The sequence below is a fragment of the Lepidochelys kempii genome, chromosome 3, assembly GCF_965140265.1.
Source record: "Lepidochelys kempii isolate rLepKem1 chromosome 3, rLepKem1.hap2, whole genome shotgun sequence".
In the NCBI taxonomy this organism is placed as follows: Eukaryota; Metazoa; Chordata; order Testudines; family Cheloniidae; genus Lepidochelys; species Lepidochelys kempii.
Window position 1 is genome coordinate 2563882 of NC_133258.1, and position 17698 is coordinate 2581579.

General features: G+C 48.0%; 1 protein-coding gene across 15 annotated transcripts in view; it reads right to left on the reverse strand.

Annotated features, from left to right (window-relative positions):
- The window catches only part of ASXL2 (ASXL transcriptional regulator 2), a 247197-nt gene extending 232570 nt beyond the window's left edge, over window positions 1-14627 (reverse strand). For 6 of the 15 annotated variants that reach the window (XM_073335483.1, XM_073335482.1, XM_073335481.1 and 3 more), the window contains exon 1: window positions 14353-14627. In XM_073335483.1, the coding sequence (XP_073191584.1) occupies window positions 14353-14409 (57 nt within the window). In that variant the 5' untranslated portion in view covers window positions 14410-14627. Of the gene's footprint in view, window positions 1-3685; window positions 3987-4314; window positions 4534-9876; window positions 9996-14352 lie in introns of all 15 variants that reach the window. The other 9 variants (XM_073335480.1, XM_073335470.1, XM_073335473.1 and 6 more) reach the window with 8 other exon arrangements.
- Between the last annotated feature and the right edge of the window lie 3071 nt (window positions 14628-17698).

Sequence of the window (17698 nt, forward strand, 5' to 3'; positions counted from 1 at the left end):
ACCTAGCCCTCTGCTCTGAGCCCCGCACACCCCCAAGGCCCCTGCCCTGAGCCTTGTACCCCCCTCACACACCCAACCCTCTGCTTGACTCCTTCACGCCCCCCATGAAGCCAGCCCTGACTCTTGCATCCCCCCACATCCCCACCCCCACCCTGAGCACCAAACGGGAGCTCCTGCACCTCCTCCCCCCACACATTCCCACCTGCACCCCTCCCGCCAAATGGGAGCTGCCCAGGTAAGCGCTCTACACCCACACCTCCTGCCCCAACCCTGAGCCCTCTCCTTCATTCTAGCTCCTGGCCAGACCCTACACCCCATCCCCCAGCCTGCTCCTTCACCCCCAGCCCTGTGCTCAGTGCACTCCCACCCTCAGCTCAGTAGAGAGAGAGAGAGAGAGAGGAAGAGAATGGCCAGAACCAGGGAGAAGGTAGGTACCCACTGTGTGTGGGTAGGGCCGGAACCCCAGACTGGCAGCGAGCTGAGCGGGTCCGGCAGCCGGGATCCTGGCTGGCAGGGGCCAGCGGATGGAACCCCTGAGCGGCAGCGGGCTGAGCCGCTCAGCCCACTGCCAGTCTGGGGTTCTGGCTGCAGGCCCCGTGCCAGCCGGGGTCCCGGCCACAGGCCCCGCTCAGCCCACTGCCAGGCTAGCGGAACAGAACCCCACACCAGCAGCGGGCTGAGCAGGCTGGCGGCAGAAGATCAACATTTTAATTTAATTTTAAATGAAGCTTCTTAAACATTTTGAAAACCTTGTTTATTTTACAGTACAACAATAGTTTAGTTATATAATATACAGACTTAGAGAGACGGACCTTCTAAAACACATTAAAATGTATTACCAGCACTTGAAACCTTAAAGTGAATACATGAAGACTCGGCACACCACTTCCGAAAGGTTGCCGGCCCCTGATCTAGAATCATGTCACTTGATAGCTCCAGTGTCCAGATACTTCAAAGGAAGGTACAAGAAATCTTGAAGTGGGCAACTGTAGAATAATATTACCATAAAAAGTTTCTTCCTAATCAACACAGTCAGGAGCTAGTTTATGCTCTATAGAGGAAAGTTTTTCTCCCTTCCTAAATCCTCACTAATGTAATGAGAAGGTACAGATATCCACGTAAAAGTGACCATTTCTTTTTTGAAATCCTGCTGAATGCTTGGCCTACAATGGGAAAGCCACTGAACAAGCTATGTCTTCAATACACCAGCCACTCCCACCCCATAATACAGAGATCATGTGATTTTAAAAAAAAAAAGTCATCTTGAAAAAAGACTATACATGTTTAAGAAAGCAGACCAATCATTTAAGAAGCAAGCAGTGGTGGAAAAATACCAGAGACATAGGTCTAGTTCTTCCAAAAGGTGTGGCACAAAGGCATGCAAGGTAGTATGACCCTCATATCTCAAACATGAGTTTATATTCATGAAGGAAAAGGATGAATTAGGTCCCAGTGTGTACTTTGTGCATAAACTGGGGCTAAGACCTTGAAGACATAAAAACTGCAGAGACAAAAAAAACAAAGAAGATAAAAAAGGCCAAATGAGCACTTCTAGAGTAATGGTTCTCAACCCACGGCCCACTTGCAGCTCAATCAGCACATAGCTGTGGCCCATGGTCACCCCATCTCAAAAAAGATATTAGAATTGGAAAAGGTTCAGAAAAGGGCAACAAAAATGACTGGGGGTATGGAACGGCTGCCGTATGAGAAGCGATTAATAAGACTGGGACTTTTCAGCTTGGAAAAGAGATTAAGGGAAGATATGATTGAGGTCTAAAATCATGACTGGTGTAGAGTAGTAGTAAACACTTCCTTATCATAACACAAAAACTAGGGGTCACCAAATGAAATTAATAGGAAGCAGGTTTAAAACAAATAAAAGGAAGTATTTCTTCATACAATGCAGAGTCAATTTGTGGAACTCCTTGCCAGAGGATGTTGTGAAGGCCAAGATTATAACAGGGTTCAAAAAAGAACTAGATACGTTCATGGAGGATACATCCATTAATGGCTATTAGCCAGGATGGGCAGGAATGCTGTCCCTAGCCTTTGTTTGCCAGAAGCTGGGAATGAGCGACAGGGGATGGATCACTTGATGATTCCCTGTTCTGTTCATTCCCTCTGGGGCACCTGGCACTGGCCACTGTCAGAAGACAGGATGCTGGGCTAGATGGACCTTTGGCCCTACTGGGTCAGACCATTCTTACGTGACATCCTCAGGGACATACAGGGTTGTATATGTATTCTATGGATGTGGCCCACATAACACAGAGGATGCATATAGGGCCCATAATGATAAATAGGTCGAGAACCACTGTTTTAGAATATTGATGTCTCTTCCTTTAGATTCTTTTCTCCTTCTGGAAATAGAATGAAGCTGCTCATTTAACATAACACAGAATAGAAAAATGTAAAGGAACCTCAATATGGACTTCACTAGCATTTGTATAAGGCCCTTTCAGAGACTAGTTGCTGGTACAGTACTGACATTTGTAAGGAAATAGTGAGGGATCTCGCTGAAATTAAGTGGGACACATTCTACTTTCAAACATGGTGCTTGATCCCTCCACCAGCTTAATGGCACTACTTGCTCGAGTAAAGGGCCAGAAAACTGAGAATATGAAAAAATTAAATGTTAATAAAGTTAACTCTTCATATAAAATAGCATGACCACGATACATGTAATATACTAGCAATACATGAATTTGCAGGACTAAAAGTCACTATTTTATGTGACAGGGCAAGGCCAGATGGCTATAGAAAAGTAGTGGGAGATGGATATATTAGCTCCAGGCTAAACAAATCCCTGGTACCAGGATAAGTGAAATGGAAGCTGCTCCAGGTCAATTAAGACACCTGGGGCCAATTAAGAACTCTCCAGAAGGCAGGGAGAAGGCTAGGTTGATTGGGACACCTGAAGCCAATCAGGGGCTGGCTGAAACTAGTTAAAAGCCTCCCAGGCAGTCAGGTAGGCACACATGTCAGGAGCTGTAGGAGGAAGTTGCGCTGTTGGAGAGACTGAGTAGTACACACCATATCAGGCACAAGCAAAGAGGCCCTGAGGTAAGGGTGAAGTGGAGCCTGAGAAAGTGAGGGCTGTGGGGGAAGCAGCCCAGGGAATTGTACATGTCCTGTTTCTAAAAGGTCAGCTACCATGGCTGATACTATTAGGGTCCCTGGGCTGGAGCCTGAAGTAGAGGGTGGGCCCAGGCTCCCCACCCCCGCCCTTTGCCCCCTGATTAATCATTGAGACTGAGAGACAACAGAGACTGTGCAAGGAAGGATAACTTCTCCTCACCTCCCTTACTGGCTTATGATGAAAATGGCTCAGTAGACTGTGACCCTTGTCTCTAGAGAGAGAAGGGTTACGTGGAGGGTCAGTGAGCCTCTGAGGCTAGTGAAATCTGCCAGGAAACGCAGGACCCACAGAAGCAAGGACAGAGCTTTGTCACATTTAATATACAGTTTCCCCAATATTTGCATATATAGGCAACAGCCGTCTGTAAACTGCAAAGCTGTAACGCACCACTCACACCAATTGTACCGTGTGATAAACAAAATTATTCTAGAGAATGTTGTCACACTTTGTTCTGCTGTGCATAAATTACTTAACATTTTTGCTGCTACAGTATGGAGTCAAAAAAATATCAAATTTTCTACAGAAGTTACATCACACATTACTAACCTCACTACGATTTAAGAACATGTTGGTTTTCTTACAGGATGTGTTTCTCTGGAAAGATATTGAGCAGCACTATTGGCTGATATGAGGACTAAAACTAGGACATTAAAAAAAAACAAAACAACCATTTGCTGCAAACACACTGAAAAATAATTTAAAAAGGAGGGACACACTGTGTGTTCTGTTCCAAAGTGTTCCTGTTAAGAAGCCCTTGTAGCGAGAAAAGCCTTCAAGAACTTGTATGTCCACACATCACTTATAGCGGGATGGAAGAAAGGAGATCATTTTGTGTCACTGATGAAGTCTGCAGATGAAACAAAAAATGGGGAAGTGGTAAATAATGAAGAGGACAGGACATTGATACAGGGCAATCTGGATCACTTGGTAAATTGAGCACAAACAATATGCATTTTAATATGGCTAAATGTAAAGGTATATATTTAAAAACAAAATGTAGGCTGTACTTACAGAAGGAGGGATTTTATCCTTGGAAGCAGTTAATCTGAAAGATTTGGGTTTGTGGTGGATAATCTGAACATGAGTTCCCAATATGACAGTTCCCAAAAGAGCTAATACAATCCTGGAATGCATAAATAGGGGATTCTCATGTAGGAGTAGGGAGGTTATTTTACCTCTTAGTGGCGGCACCGGTGCAAAAATTGCTGGAATACTGTGTCCCGTTCTGGTGTCCACAATTCAAAAAGATGTTGATAAATTGGAGAAGATTCAGAGAAGAGCCACAAGACTGATTAAAGGATTAGAAAACATGGCTTATAGTAAAACTCAGAGCAAAACTGATTTAGCTTGACAAAGAGATGGTTAAGCGGCGACTTGATTGCAGTCTGTAATATCTACAAGGGGAACAAATATTTAATAATGTCCTCTTCAATCTAGCAGAGAAAGGTATAACATGATCCAGTGGCTGGAAGCTGAAGCTACACAAACTCAGACGGGAAATAAAGCATAAACCTGTAACAGTGAGAGTAATTAACCACTGAACAGTTTACAAAAAGGGTTGTGGTGGATTTTACATGACTGACCATTTTAAAATCAAGATTGGACGTTTTTCTACAAGATCCACACTAGAAATTATCTTGGGAAAGCTCTCCGGCCTGTGTTATACAAGATGTCAGACTAGATGATCATAATGGTCCCTTCTGGCCTTGGAATCTAGGAGATGATAACTCTGGCAGGAGAAGAGCTGTTTTAACTTGTATTCAGTTCAACCAAGGTAAATACACACAGTATCTTAAAATTCACTTTCCTTCTCTGCTTGCACAATTGGGTTGAAGCAGAGAGACCCTCTTCAGTACATAAACAAATAAGGAGTTCTGCATATTAAGTGACTATGTTGAGTTTCAGAGGGGTAGCTATGTTAGTCTGTATCCACAAAAACAACGAGGCGGCCAGTGGTACCTTGTTAGTCTTTAAAGGGTCACCCGACTCCTCATTGTTTCTATGCTGAGTTTGTTTCCCTCAGATCCTGATCATATTTTTAAGGGAAATAAATCTTAAATTCATTTCAAATGCAGTCAGTCATTCTCAAGTGTCTTTTACCCATATCAGAAAGAATCTATATAGAAATATACTATGTATTTGAAAACTACATTTTTCTTCTGAGAATTAGAAAGGAAGGAGAGATTTAATCTCCAGCAGGACCCAGTCATATCCCAACACCTGATTAGATCTCAATAACGAGCCTTTTGGGAACAGATGTTTCCAGTTCCAGGAAAAACTAATTTGCATTCGAACAAAACATCCCCAGTGACTCCAGAAGAAACATCGTGCAAGTTCAGTTACCTTGATTTTGTTTTTAATCAACTTGCATTTGAGTCATTTTATAAAGACACTTTCACTGCAAATTATCCTAAACGGGAGAATGGAGGAAGAACATGCCACTTAAGTTTTCTATGCAAACATGATACAGGGAAACTCGGTTTTCAAACACACTGCATTCAACCTAACTATATGCCACATACTTAAATACACACAGTTGCCAGTAGTCCTGCTATGATAAATACAATCTTAACACAAAAGACTGAAGTTCTGGTAAACAGGATTTTGCAAGTGACACTTAACATTTTGCTAACATCCCCATGTGTCATTCACAAAACTAAAAGAATACAGTTAACTTTCTTAAGGGGTAGATTTTTGTCTGGGCACAAAGACCACCACCACACACAAACCACTGGTCACATGTATTATAGGCATATAAGAGATTTAAAAAAGTCAAAGTACTTTGCAAGTACATTAGATCAGTGTCGTTTTAATTAATTTTGAAATACTTGCATAGAAGGGCTAGCCAAACTGCAACCTACAGTTCGGCACATTTCTCTGAATCATAGCAGTGCAGCCAGGGGACACTATAGAATCCTGCATGCATTACTTCATCTTGATCAGAGAAGGATGTTCAGAAAGAGAAACCATGTTGCATGCTGGAACGCAAATTTTTCCAGACAGTGGCTCCAACTGGTTCTATTCAATGAAATTTGTGCATCACTCCGACTCCTAAAAAGCAGTCAAAAGGACTGTCTGTTGGGCAAAGTTTTGGCATCTGTGGAATATGAAGCCAAAAATAAAAGATTCTGGCAGTATGCATGCTGTGAGTAAGAATTCAGCTCTACAGAAGAATTTACAAGATATTTAATATTCTTCTATGAAAAATGCCAATTTTGTTATGTTTAGAGTAAAAGTGAAACTCCTGCCAGACAGGGAAAAAGTGTCTATGTCCTATTGTCAGTGTAGCATATGTGCTCAGTACATTTTCTGCACAAATACCATTGGACTAGTCAAGACATTCACCTGTAGACTCACTGCTATGTAAAGCCAGATTAAGATGGACAGGCACATCAGATATTTACTATGCAGCATTTCCCTAAAACATCATCCTAGCTGTTTTGTTCAATGCAAATGAGGCCTCTAGCAGATTTCTAAATACTGGGCAATCAACTGAATCCCTCTTGCCTCACAGATCCTGTACATACCATATCTGTTCTGGAAGAACATTTGGACATATTACCAATGGGTAAATCAGAGCTACCTTGTCCTTAAACTCCTGAAAACAAGCCTTGGTGCTAGGTAAAGGTAACACCATGATCATACTTAAAGGGATTCATTCTGAGGTAGCCAGCCACATAAAAAATCCTGGCTTCATTTTCTGTCATATTCTTTCCATGGAATGTCCCTATTATCTCAAGTGATATAAAGTTATTTTTTCCCAAATGCAAGCTATGCAGAGGATGTACCCTTATTTAGCCATTAAAGACCTCAAAACAGAAATACATATTCTCAGAACCACAGGGCTCAGTTACTGTTGTTCCTCTTAAAAGGCTACATATCACTTACAGATTCAGAATCCTGCAACACGCTGCTCAATGGTTTGAACTACTACGATCTTACATTCTCTATGCTGGCAGCCTAGAAATAAAACCCTGGCTTTAAAACCCAACAATACCAATTTAAGGCCAATTAACAGACAGACATTGCCTACATTCCAGATCCTCCTCCAGCCTTGTCCTGATTTATATCTTCACTCACCTGTCTCAGAGATCCCACCATTTCATTTTCTCTCACCTGCATTTTGTAGACAAATGAGCCAAATGCTTGATTGGGCTACTGATCATGTTAAGCTTCCATTGACAGCTCTATGACTTATATTGCAGCACAGTTGAATTGCATTTGTAGAGCTTTTTAAAATGCAAACAGCATCATCTCATGCCAAAACCAGCTCAAATTATTCAGAAGAACACCGCAATTGATAATTTACAATCACAGAATATCAGGGTTGGAGGGACCTCAGGAGGTCATCTAGTCCAACCCCCTGCTTTGAGCAGGGCCAATCCCCAATTTTTGCCCCAGATCCCTAAATGGCCCCCTCAAGGATTGAACTCACAACCCTGGGTTTAGCAGGCCAATGCTCAAACAACTGAGCTCTCTCTCCCCCAATGTCCTTTGAACTTTCTGTAAACGTTATTACAATATTCTCTGACCCCCTAAAGATTTGCAGGTTTGTGTACAAAGTGGGTAAGTGGATTCTGTGCTTCTGTGCACAGATGGGCAATTTTTCCATTTTGTGTTCCTTCCCTCCCTACTGTACAAACACTTTGGGAATGGGGAATAGTTATGACCATGCTTACGGCCCTACCAAATTCAGTCCATTTTGGTCAATTTCATGGTCATATGATTTTTAAAATTGTAAATTTCATGATTTCAGCTATTTAAACCTGAAATTTAACAGTGTTGTAATTGTAGGGGTCCAGACCCAAAAATAAGTTGTGCAGGGGGGGGGTGTCACAAGGTTATTGTACGGGGGGTTGCAGTTCTGCTACTCTTACTTCTGCTGGTGGCGGCGCTGCCTTCAGAGCCGAGCAGCTGGAGAGCAGCAGCAGCTGCTGGCAGGGAGCCCAGCTCTGAAGGCAGAGCCGAGCAGCTGGAGAGCAGCAGCAGCTGCTGGCAGGGAGCCCAGCTCTGAAGGCAGAGCCGAGCAGCTGGAGAACAGCAGCAGCTGCTGGCTGGGAGCCCAGCTCTGAAGGCAGAGCCGAGCAGCTGGAGCAATGCAGAAGTAAGGATGGCATGGCATGGTATTGCCACCCTTACTTCTGTGCTGCTCCTTGCAAAGCTGGGCCCTCAGTCAGCTGCTGCCACTCCGGCCACCCAGCTCTGAAGGCAGCAGCGCAGAAGTAAAGGTAGCATGGTATGGTATTGCCACTCTTACTTCTGCACTGTGCTGGTGGGGCTCTGCCTTGAGAGCTGGGCCCCGGCCAACAGCTGCCACTCTCCAGCCGTCCAGCTCTGAAGTCAGTGCAGAAGTAAGGGTGACCCCCCCCCCCCCTGCAACTCCCTTTTGGGTCAGGACTCCCAATTTGAGAGATGCTGGTCTCCCCCATGACATCTATATAGTATAGGGTAAAAGCACACAAGAGACCAGATTTCACCATCTGTGCTGTGTTTTTCATGGCTGTGAATTTGGTAAGTCCCTAATCGTGCTGCCTTACAAAGGGGCCTGCATGTTTCCTTCCATCATCTCTAGGACGGATATCTGATCACACAAATTCTATGGCATTATAACACCCCTGGAAAAAAAACTAACAGTGTTATGATTTGATTTTAGTGTATAGAAGAATGAGCCATAGCAGATTGCTATAGCAGGGGGAAGCATGTGTCAATTCACAGGAGTTACCACAGCAGAGTGCAAAATCACACTGATCCAACGCATAGTGGCAAAACTCCTAGATGGTGGGTGCTGTGAAAGTGCAAATACCCAGCAGAACAAGATTCTGTTCTGTTTAAATGCACAAGACCCTGGGCTCACTGAAAGCTTTAAACCATCTATTTAAAATTCAGTCTGCCCCTTAATAGGCAGTCAGGATAGAGAACCATAATAAAATGACAACTGCTCAATCGTGTGATCAGGTGGCAAGAAGTGTTGCATTCTACATCCCAAGGTAAAACAGAAGAGCCCTGCTGAAAGTCTTACAGGGAATTTATAATACTCAGGCCTCGAGATCATGAGTTGCTGTTGAACGAATGTCACAGTCTAAGGGCCCTGGTATTTTGGAACTGCTTATGGATCGAGTGTAAACCGTGCTGCTGACAAAAAACCTTTTCTATCACATATGGGGACTGCTCATGGAAAATACATTGTCAGATACATTACCAAGTTTCTTAACCCTGTCTCAGAACTCTAAATGCTCCCCCCTACACAACTGGGAGCACAAAGACAGCCCATCAATGGCCCTTGCCCCACAACAAGATTTCTATGTTGAATTTAAGAATGAACCCACAACACATCTGGATAGCACTTTCATGTACACAGCCTACAGCGATAGCAGGGGACACTGGCTAAAGGATGAATGATTGTATTGGTATACGGAGGATTCCTTCCAGGTTCAGGATAGATCTTGCTAAAAAACACTTGCATTGAGCAATAACTGAGATACAATTTCAAGGCACACATTTCAAAACCCTCAGTAACAACACACAAATATCCACCGTGCTCTCCATTAGAACTTCATGCAGAGCAAAGAAAGACAGGCGTACATGCCTATTTAAAAGTACCTTATGGTTTAACCTTATTAATTCTCACCTTGAGTTACCAACTGCACCAGATAAGAGGTCAGATTTTTCTTTAGTTATAGTTTTCTGAAGTATATATAATCAGGGCCTTATGCATACTGCAGCTCAGCAGAACATACCTCTTGCTGTATGTGGCATCTGGTTCACATTCATGAATTCCTTTATTCAACTAGCAGAGCTCCTCAGCCCTTGTCCTGAGAAGAGTCACTGTTAACCAGTCAGCAGCTACAGAGCCCTACTGAAGGAGGGTCAGGAAGAAGGAAAAAGAAGTTCACCAGCAGTAACTCATTATCTGAATGCATTGCCTCCAACAGGCTCTTCCGCCTTACAAAGTGGAGGTAATTCAGCTCCAAATAAGTATTGTGGATGTAGAGAGGAACTGAGGTTTAGTTAAAAGGAGGTGGGGTATTTCATACATAACATAAAGCTAGAAGGCACCATTGTGACCATCTAGTCTGATCTCCTGCATAATACAGGACCTCCCTGAACGTGTTCCTGTTTGAACTACGGGTTATCTTTCACAAAAGCATAGAAACTTGATTTAAAAGTTCCCAGTGATAGAGAATCCACCACAAACCTTGGTAAGTTGTTCAATGGTTAATTACCCTTAGTGTTAAAAACGTATGCTTTATTTCCAGTCACCCCCGTCCAAGTCATTTTCAGAGTCACTGCTTCCCAGGATACAGTCCTCCATCCTGTAAGTATAGCCTACACTTTGTTCATAAATGCATACATTTATATTTAGCTGTACTAAAATGGCTATTGTTTGCTCCTGCCCAGCTAGCCAAGTGATCCACTGCATCGATGACCTATCCTCCGCATTATTTACTACTTCTGCAATTTTTGTGTCATTTGTACTTTTATCGGTGATTGTTTTCTTTCAGGCCATTAATAAAAATGTTAAATAGCAAAGAACGAAGAACTGATCCCAGGAGGACACCACTAGAAACAGACCCACTCAACAATGAGTCCACATTTGCAATTATTAGACCTGTGTTAGCAAGATTTTAATCCACTTAATGTGTGCCATGTTGATTTTGTATCATTCTAGCTTCATCAAAATGTCATGCTGTACCAAATCAAATGCCTTATTGAAGTATATTACATCAACATTATTTATCATCAACCCAAGTTGTATGCTCATCAAAAAAGATATTTAACGGGATAAGTTCTATTTTCCATAAACCCATGTTCATTGGCATTAATTACCCTCCTTTAATTCAGTCCCACATCAGCTGTTCCATTATTTTGCCCATGATCAGTGTCATGCTAACAGGCCTAAAGTTTCCCAACTCATTCCTTTTACCCTTTTTTAAGTAATGGCACAAAATTAGCTTTCTCCCAATCATCTGGAATTCCCCAATGCCTGAAGACTTATAGAAAAATTTATATTAACAGTCCAGAATGCCACAACCAGTTTTTTTTTAAAAAAAAACTCTTGGGTGCAACTTATCTGGACTTGCTGATTTTAAAGTGTCTAGCTTTAGTGAAACAGCTACATCTTCCTGAGTTAATGCAGGAATGAAAGGTCTTTCACCATCATCATATAACACTAGATTTTTCTGCAGTAATTTAGAAAAGCAAGAACAGAAATATTTATTGAACATGTCTACCTTTCTTGATTATTATTGATAATTCTACTATATACATCTAGTAGTAGATCAATACCATTGTTAAGATTCCTTTTATTCCCTCAGTCTACAGAACAAATGGATGCTTTTACCCTTAGATTTTTATATCTAATGACGCACATGGGGCCCTTGTATTGGTTAACAACAAATTCAAGTCCCAAAGACTCTCAGACTCCAATGGGAGAGTAAAAGTTCATAAGATCTTTAGAATTTTTTCCATCAGAAAATGGACAGATCCAGGGGTCTCTCTCACAAATCTTCACAGTTGCCAGCATTAGTTTTGATAACACCAGAGTCTAGTATAAGCGGGACTGGACAAGAAACAGAGTCAAAGCTCTGTCTTGAGCAAACCTAATATGGCTCCATTTGACAATGTAACACTTCCCAGGAGCTTAAGTTTTATTTTAGTATTAAGAAGTAAAGAACATAACAGATATTGGTCAGACCAATGGTCAATCTAGCCCAGTATCCTGTCTCTGACAGTGACCACTGCCAGAGGCTTCACAGGGAATGAGCAGAACAAGGCAATTTCGAATAATCTATCCCCTGCCATCCAGGCCCAGTTTCTGCCAGTTGGAGATTTAGGGACACCCAGAGCATGGGGTTATGTCCTAACCAACTTGGCTAATAGCCAGTGATGTCCTACTCTCCATGAACTTATCTAGCTCTTTTTTGAACGCAGTTATCGTTTTGGTTTTCACCACATCCCCTAGCAATGAGTTCCACGGGATGACTGACTGTGCAGTGTCTGAAGAAGTACTTCCTTGTATTTGTTTAAGCCTGCTGCCTATTAGTTTAATTGGGTGATCTCTGGTTCTTGTGTTATGAGAAGGAGTAAATAAGACTTCCTTATTCACTTTCTCCACACCAGTCATGATTTTATAGACCTCTGTCATATCCCTCCTTTGTCATCTATTTTCTAAAAGGATGAGTCCCAGTCTTTTTAACCTCTCCTCATACAGAAGCTGTTCCATACCCCTATCATTTTTGTTTCCCTTCTATGTACCTTTTCCACTTCTAATATCTTTTTTCTAAATGAGGAAACCAGAACTGCATTCAAGGCATGGAGATACCATAGATTTATATGGCAGCATTATGACATTTTGTTTTATTATCTATCCCTTTTTCCTAATGGCTCCTAAAATTGTTAGCTTTTTTTGACTGCTGCTGCACATTGAGTGGATGTTTTCAGAAAACTATCCACAAGGATTCCAAGATCTCTTTCTTGAGTGGTAACAGCTAATTTAGACCCCACCATTTTGTATGTATAGTTGGGGTTATTTTTCCAACATGCATTAATTTCCATTTATTGAATTTCATCTGCCACTGTTGCCCAGTCACTCAGATTAGTGAGATCGTCGCAGTCAGCTTTAGACTCAACTGGAAGCGTTTAGTAGAGTCAATACTTGTGTCGACTACAATTTACACTTTGTTTGGTTTCGCCGTTATCTCACACTTGGACTACTGCAGAAATTGATAACTCCCCTTTTCCTCTATCCATCCTCTAAAATAAGAATACCCCAAATGCAACCCACACAGAGCTCCTTAAGGGAGATAATGCAACAGACCACTGGACTAGGAAATTGGGAAACCAAAATTCTATTCCCAGGTTTGCAACTGACTCACTAAATGACCTTAAACAATTCACTTACCCTTTCTGTGACTCAGTCTCCCATTTATAAAATTGGAATAGTGATGCTCTAGTCATGGTGTGAACATTGAGAATTACGATTGAATAGCATTGTAGAAGTTATTTATTTTCATTGCAGTAGTACCTAGACACCACAGCCTACTGTCCTGAGCTCTGTACAAACATATCATGAGGCAGTCCCTGCCCCAAAGAACTTACAAGCTAAGTAAGACTAAGACAACAGGTGGAAACAAACACACAGAAGTACAAGAAAACAAATGAGATACCACTAATCATCATGAGAAGCTGCCTAACCAAGTGCTACCTCCGCCTGCATCTTTCACACCGTCCCTGGAGAATACAGCTCCCAGCACACAAATCTCTATTTCCATCTGAATAGCCTCCTACCTCCAGACACTGGTTGTTAAGTATTCTCCAGCACCCATCAAGTTGTTGCTGTTCACTGAAATCCTTTATTTACACTTATACCTACTCTCTGGAGAAACCATTTCTTGAATTTAATCTGACACCAGCCAAACGTTTATAACTCTTCACTAGGTCAGAGTTTGGTTTAGTTCTGTAAGGCATTAAGATATGGATAAATGACAATTACCTCACCCACCCTATCACTAGAGTAAAGAGTCTTCTCTATAACAGGACCAAATGGAGTTAGAGGAAGGCATCACTCCTCAGAATAAGAATTTGTGTTTAAGTTACTATCAGTTAATGAGCAAGAATTGTCAGTATAAATAAAGAGAACGATTCCTGAATCATCCCACAGCATCTTTGGTTTATCACACCCACGTTCAGCAAAAACTACAAGCCCAGACTGTAATTGCCTAAGACAAACTATTGCGACAGCTCATCTACTGTTTGGAGAGAGACGCTCCGCTCATCCCCAGCACTCCCAGGAAAGCCTCTAGCCCTGGCAGGGCATCAGCGCTGCCTGCCCGACTACTGTACTTAAACCCAGCTCTGGGCACAGCAAGCCCATCCTGGCCAACAGCCCAAAGGGCATCGCCCGCACCTCGCTGCCAGACCCCAGTCCCGGCCGGGGCACTGCCGGCCCGATGACCCACCCCAAGCTGCTCTCCAGCGCGGCCGGCTCAGGGACTCCCGCCCCGCGGCCGCGCTCCGGCGGAGCGAGCTCGCACGACCCGTGCCAGCCCGGGCAAGGCCTACGACCCGCCCGAGCGGCCTCCGGCTCCGCGGGGCAGGCCCGGCCCCGTCCGCCTGCCATCAGCCCCCCCGCCCTGGCGCCTGCCCCCCGTCCCCGCCCGCCTCTGCCCCCGCCCGGCCGGGGCCGGCGGCCTCTGCCCCCGGGCCCCACGTACCGTTCTGGCGGCCTCTGCCCAGGTCCTGCCCTTCTTCCTGCGGCCCTTCTCCCTCATGTCGCACGCGCTGGGGTGCAGCCGGCTCGGAGGCTCCCGGCCGATCCTTCCGCCCGCGGCACTGGGGCCGCCGCTGCGCCGGTCCCGAGGGGGAGAGCGGGGGGCGGCCCTAGGTCCGAGCGCTGCAGGCGCCAGCTCCCCCTGCGGCCGCGGCTGCCATGTTGGGAGCCTACTGTACAGAGGCTGCGGTCATGTGACCCCGCCCGCGTGACTCCACCTACTGTACTGGCCGCGGAGAGGGGCGGGGCCGGGGGACGAAAGGCCCCGCCCCAAGGAGAGAGAGAGAGAGAGAGAGAGAGAGCGAGAGCGAGACCAACGCCTGCGCTCTGCCCTGTACCGCCCCCCCCCGCCGCGCCCTGCGGACTCCCCGCCTACAGCCCCTCCCCCAACCGCCACTCTCAAGGGTCCTTCCCAAACGGCGTGAGCGCGCCCCGCTTCTCCTCCTGCCTGCCACGCCCCCTTGGGGCTGCCACTCACCTGTGCCCCGCCCCTACGGCTCCATCGCCTGCCCGCCCCACCCCCAGCGTCTGCCTGCGGCTAGCTCCTCCCATCCCCCTCCTTCCTCATTCCTCACTGCAGCTCCCCAGCGGTCCTTCCCTCCCGCCAAACCGCCACCCTCCCCTCCCCCCGCCAAACCGCCACCCCCAACGGCCGCCCGCTCCCCTCCCCCATACCGCCACCCCCAACTGCCACACATTCCCCTCCCCAACTGCCGCCCGCTCCCCTCCCCCCAAACCACCACCCCCAACTGCCACCCGCTCCCCTCCCCCATACCGCCACCCCCAACTGCCACACATTCCCCTCCCCAACCGCCGCCCGCTCCCCTCCCCTCCCCCCCAACCGCCACCCGCTCCCCTCCCCCATACCGCCACCCCCAACTGCCACACATTCCCCTCCCCAACCGCCGCCCGCTCCCCTCCCCCCAAACCACCACCCCCAACTGCCACCCGCTCCCCTCCCCTCCCCCATACCGCCACCCCCAACAGCCACACATTCCCCCCCCAACCGCCGCCCGCTCCCCTCCCCTCCCCCATACCGCCACCCCCAACTGCCACACACATTCCCCTCCCCAACCGCCACCCGCTCCCCTCCCCCCAACCGCCACCCCCAACTGCCACACACATTCCCCTCCCCCAACTGCTGCCCGCTCCCCTCCCCTCCCCCCAAACCACCACCCCCAACGGCCACCCGCTCCCCTCCCATACCGCCACCCCCAACTGCCACACATTCCCCTCCCCAACCGCCGCCCGCTCCCCTCCCCTCCCCCCCCAACCGCCACCCCCAACTGCCACACACATTCCCCTCCCCCAACTGCCGCCCGCTCCCCTCCCCTCCCCCCAAACCACCACCCCCAACGGCCACCCGCTCCCCTCCCCTCCTCCCAAACCACCACCCCCAACGGCCACCCGCTCCCCTCCCCTCCCCCATACCGCCACCCCCAACTGCCACACATTCCCCTCCCCAACCGCCGCCCGCTCCCCTCCCCTCCCCCCCAACCGTCACCCCCAACTGCCACACACATTCCCCTCCCCCAACTGCCGCCCGCTCCCCTCCCCTCCCCCCAAACCACCACCCCCAACGGCCACCCGCTCCCCTCCCCTCCCCCATACCGCCACCCCCAACTGCCACACATTCCCCTCCCCCAACTGCCGCCCGCTCCCCTCCTCTCCCCCCCCAACCGCCACCCGCTCCCCTCCCCTAAACCGCCACCCCCAACTGCCACACACATTCCCCTCCCCCAACTGCCTCCCGCTCCCCTCCCCTCCCCCCAAACCGCCACCCCCAACTGCCACACACATTCCCCTCCCCCAACTGCCGCCCGCTCCCCTCCCCCAAACCGCCACCCCCAACTGCCACACACATTCCCCTCCCCCAACTGCCGCCCGCTCCCCTCCCCCCCGAAACCGCCACCCGCTCCCTTCCCCTAAACCGCCACCCCCAACTGCCACACACATTCCCCTCCCCCAACTGCCGCCCGCTCCCCTCCCCTCCCCCCAAACCACCACCCCCAACAGCCGCCCGCTCCCCTCCCCTCCCCCCAAACCACCACCCCCAACTGCCACACATTCCCCTCCCCCAAACCGCCACCCTCAACTGCCACACACATTCCCCTCCCCCAACTGCCGCCCGCTCCCCTCCCCCAAACTGCCACCCCCAACTGCCACACACATTCCCCTCCCCTCCCCTCCCCCCAAACCGCCACCCCCAACTGCCACACACATTCCCCTTCCCCAACTGCCGCCCGCTCCCCTCCCCTCCCCCATACCGCCACCCCCAACTGTCACACATTCCCCTCCCCAAGTGCCACCCGCTCCCCTCCCCTCCCCCAAACCGCCACCCCCAACTGCCACACACATTCCCCTCTCCCCTCCCCCCAAACCGCCACCCCCAACTGCCACACACATTCCGCTCCCCCAACCGCTGCCCGCTCCCGTCCCCTCCCCCCAAACCACCACCCCCAACGGCCACCCGCTCCCCTCCCCTCCCCCATACCGCCACCCCCAACTGCCACACATTCCCCTCCCCCAACTGCCGCCCGCTCCCCTCCTCTCCCCCCCAACCGCCACCCACTCCCCTCCCCGAAACCGCCACCCCCAACTGCCACACACATTCCCCTCCCCCAACTGCCGCCCGCTCCACTCTCCAACCCCCCCAACTACCACACGCTCCTCGCTCCAACATCCTCAGACTCGCCTCCCGCAAACTGCTCCCCTCCCCAGCTGTCACACACTCCCTTTCTGCCACCCCCAATTGCATCTCGTGCCTCCCCAAGGGCTGGTCCCTACTACCGCATATTGCCCTCTCCCAATTGCTGCAACCAGTGGCCCCTCCCAAATGCCACCTACACCCAGTCCCTCACCCAACTGCCACTACTAGCGTTCCCTAACAACTGCCACCCATTGCCTCCCCCAGCTGCTGCTCCCAACCATCTCCCCCCACTTCCTCATTCCCAGCCCTTCTCCCGCTCGTCACTACATGTCCCCTACTGTTACCCCGTATACCGCTCTTCACTGCCATCCCTGAGGCCCAAACGCCAGCCCCGGATTCTGCTCCTGGTTCCCATCTGCAGCCCCCCCTCTCTTCTCCCAGAGTGATCATCCCGGCCACCGCCACTCATTCTCAACTGACATTAACCTTCTCCCACAATGGCTAGCAATTGTCATTCTCAACCCACGTATAAACTTCTGATTCCAGCATTTGTCCCTTCTTTTCTATGGGCCAGCACACAAAACATCCGTCTCGCTGTCTGAATAGCAGCAGAAAGGAACTAACTATCACACCATTTGTG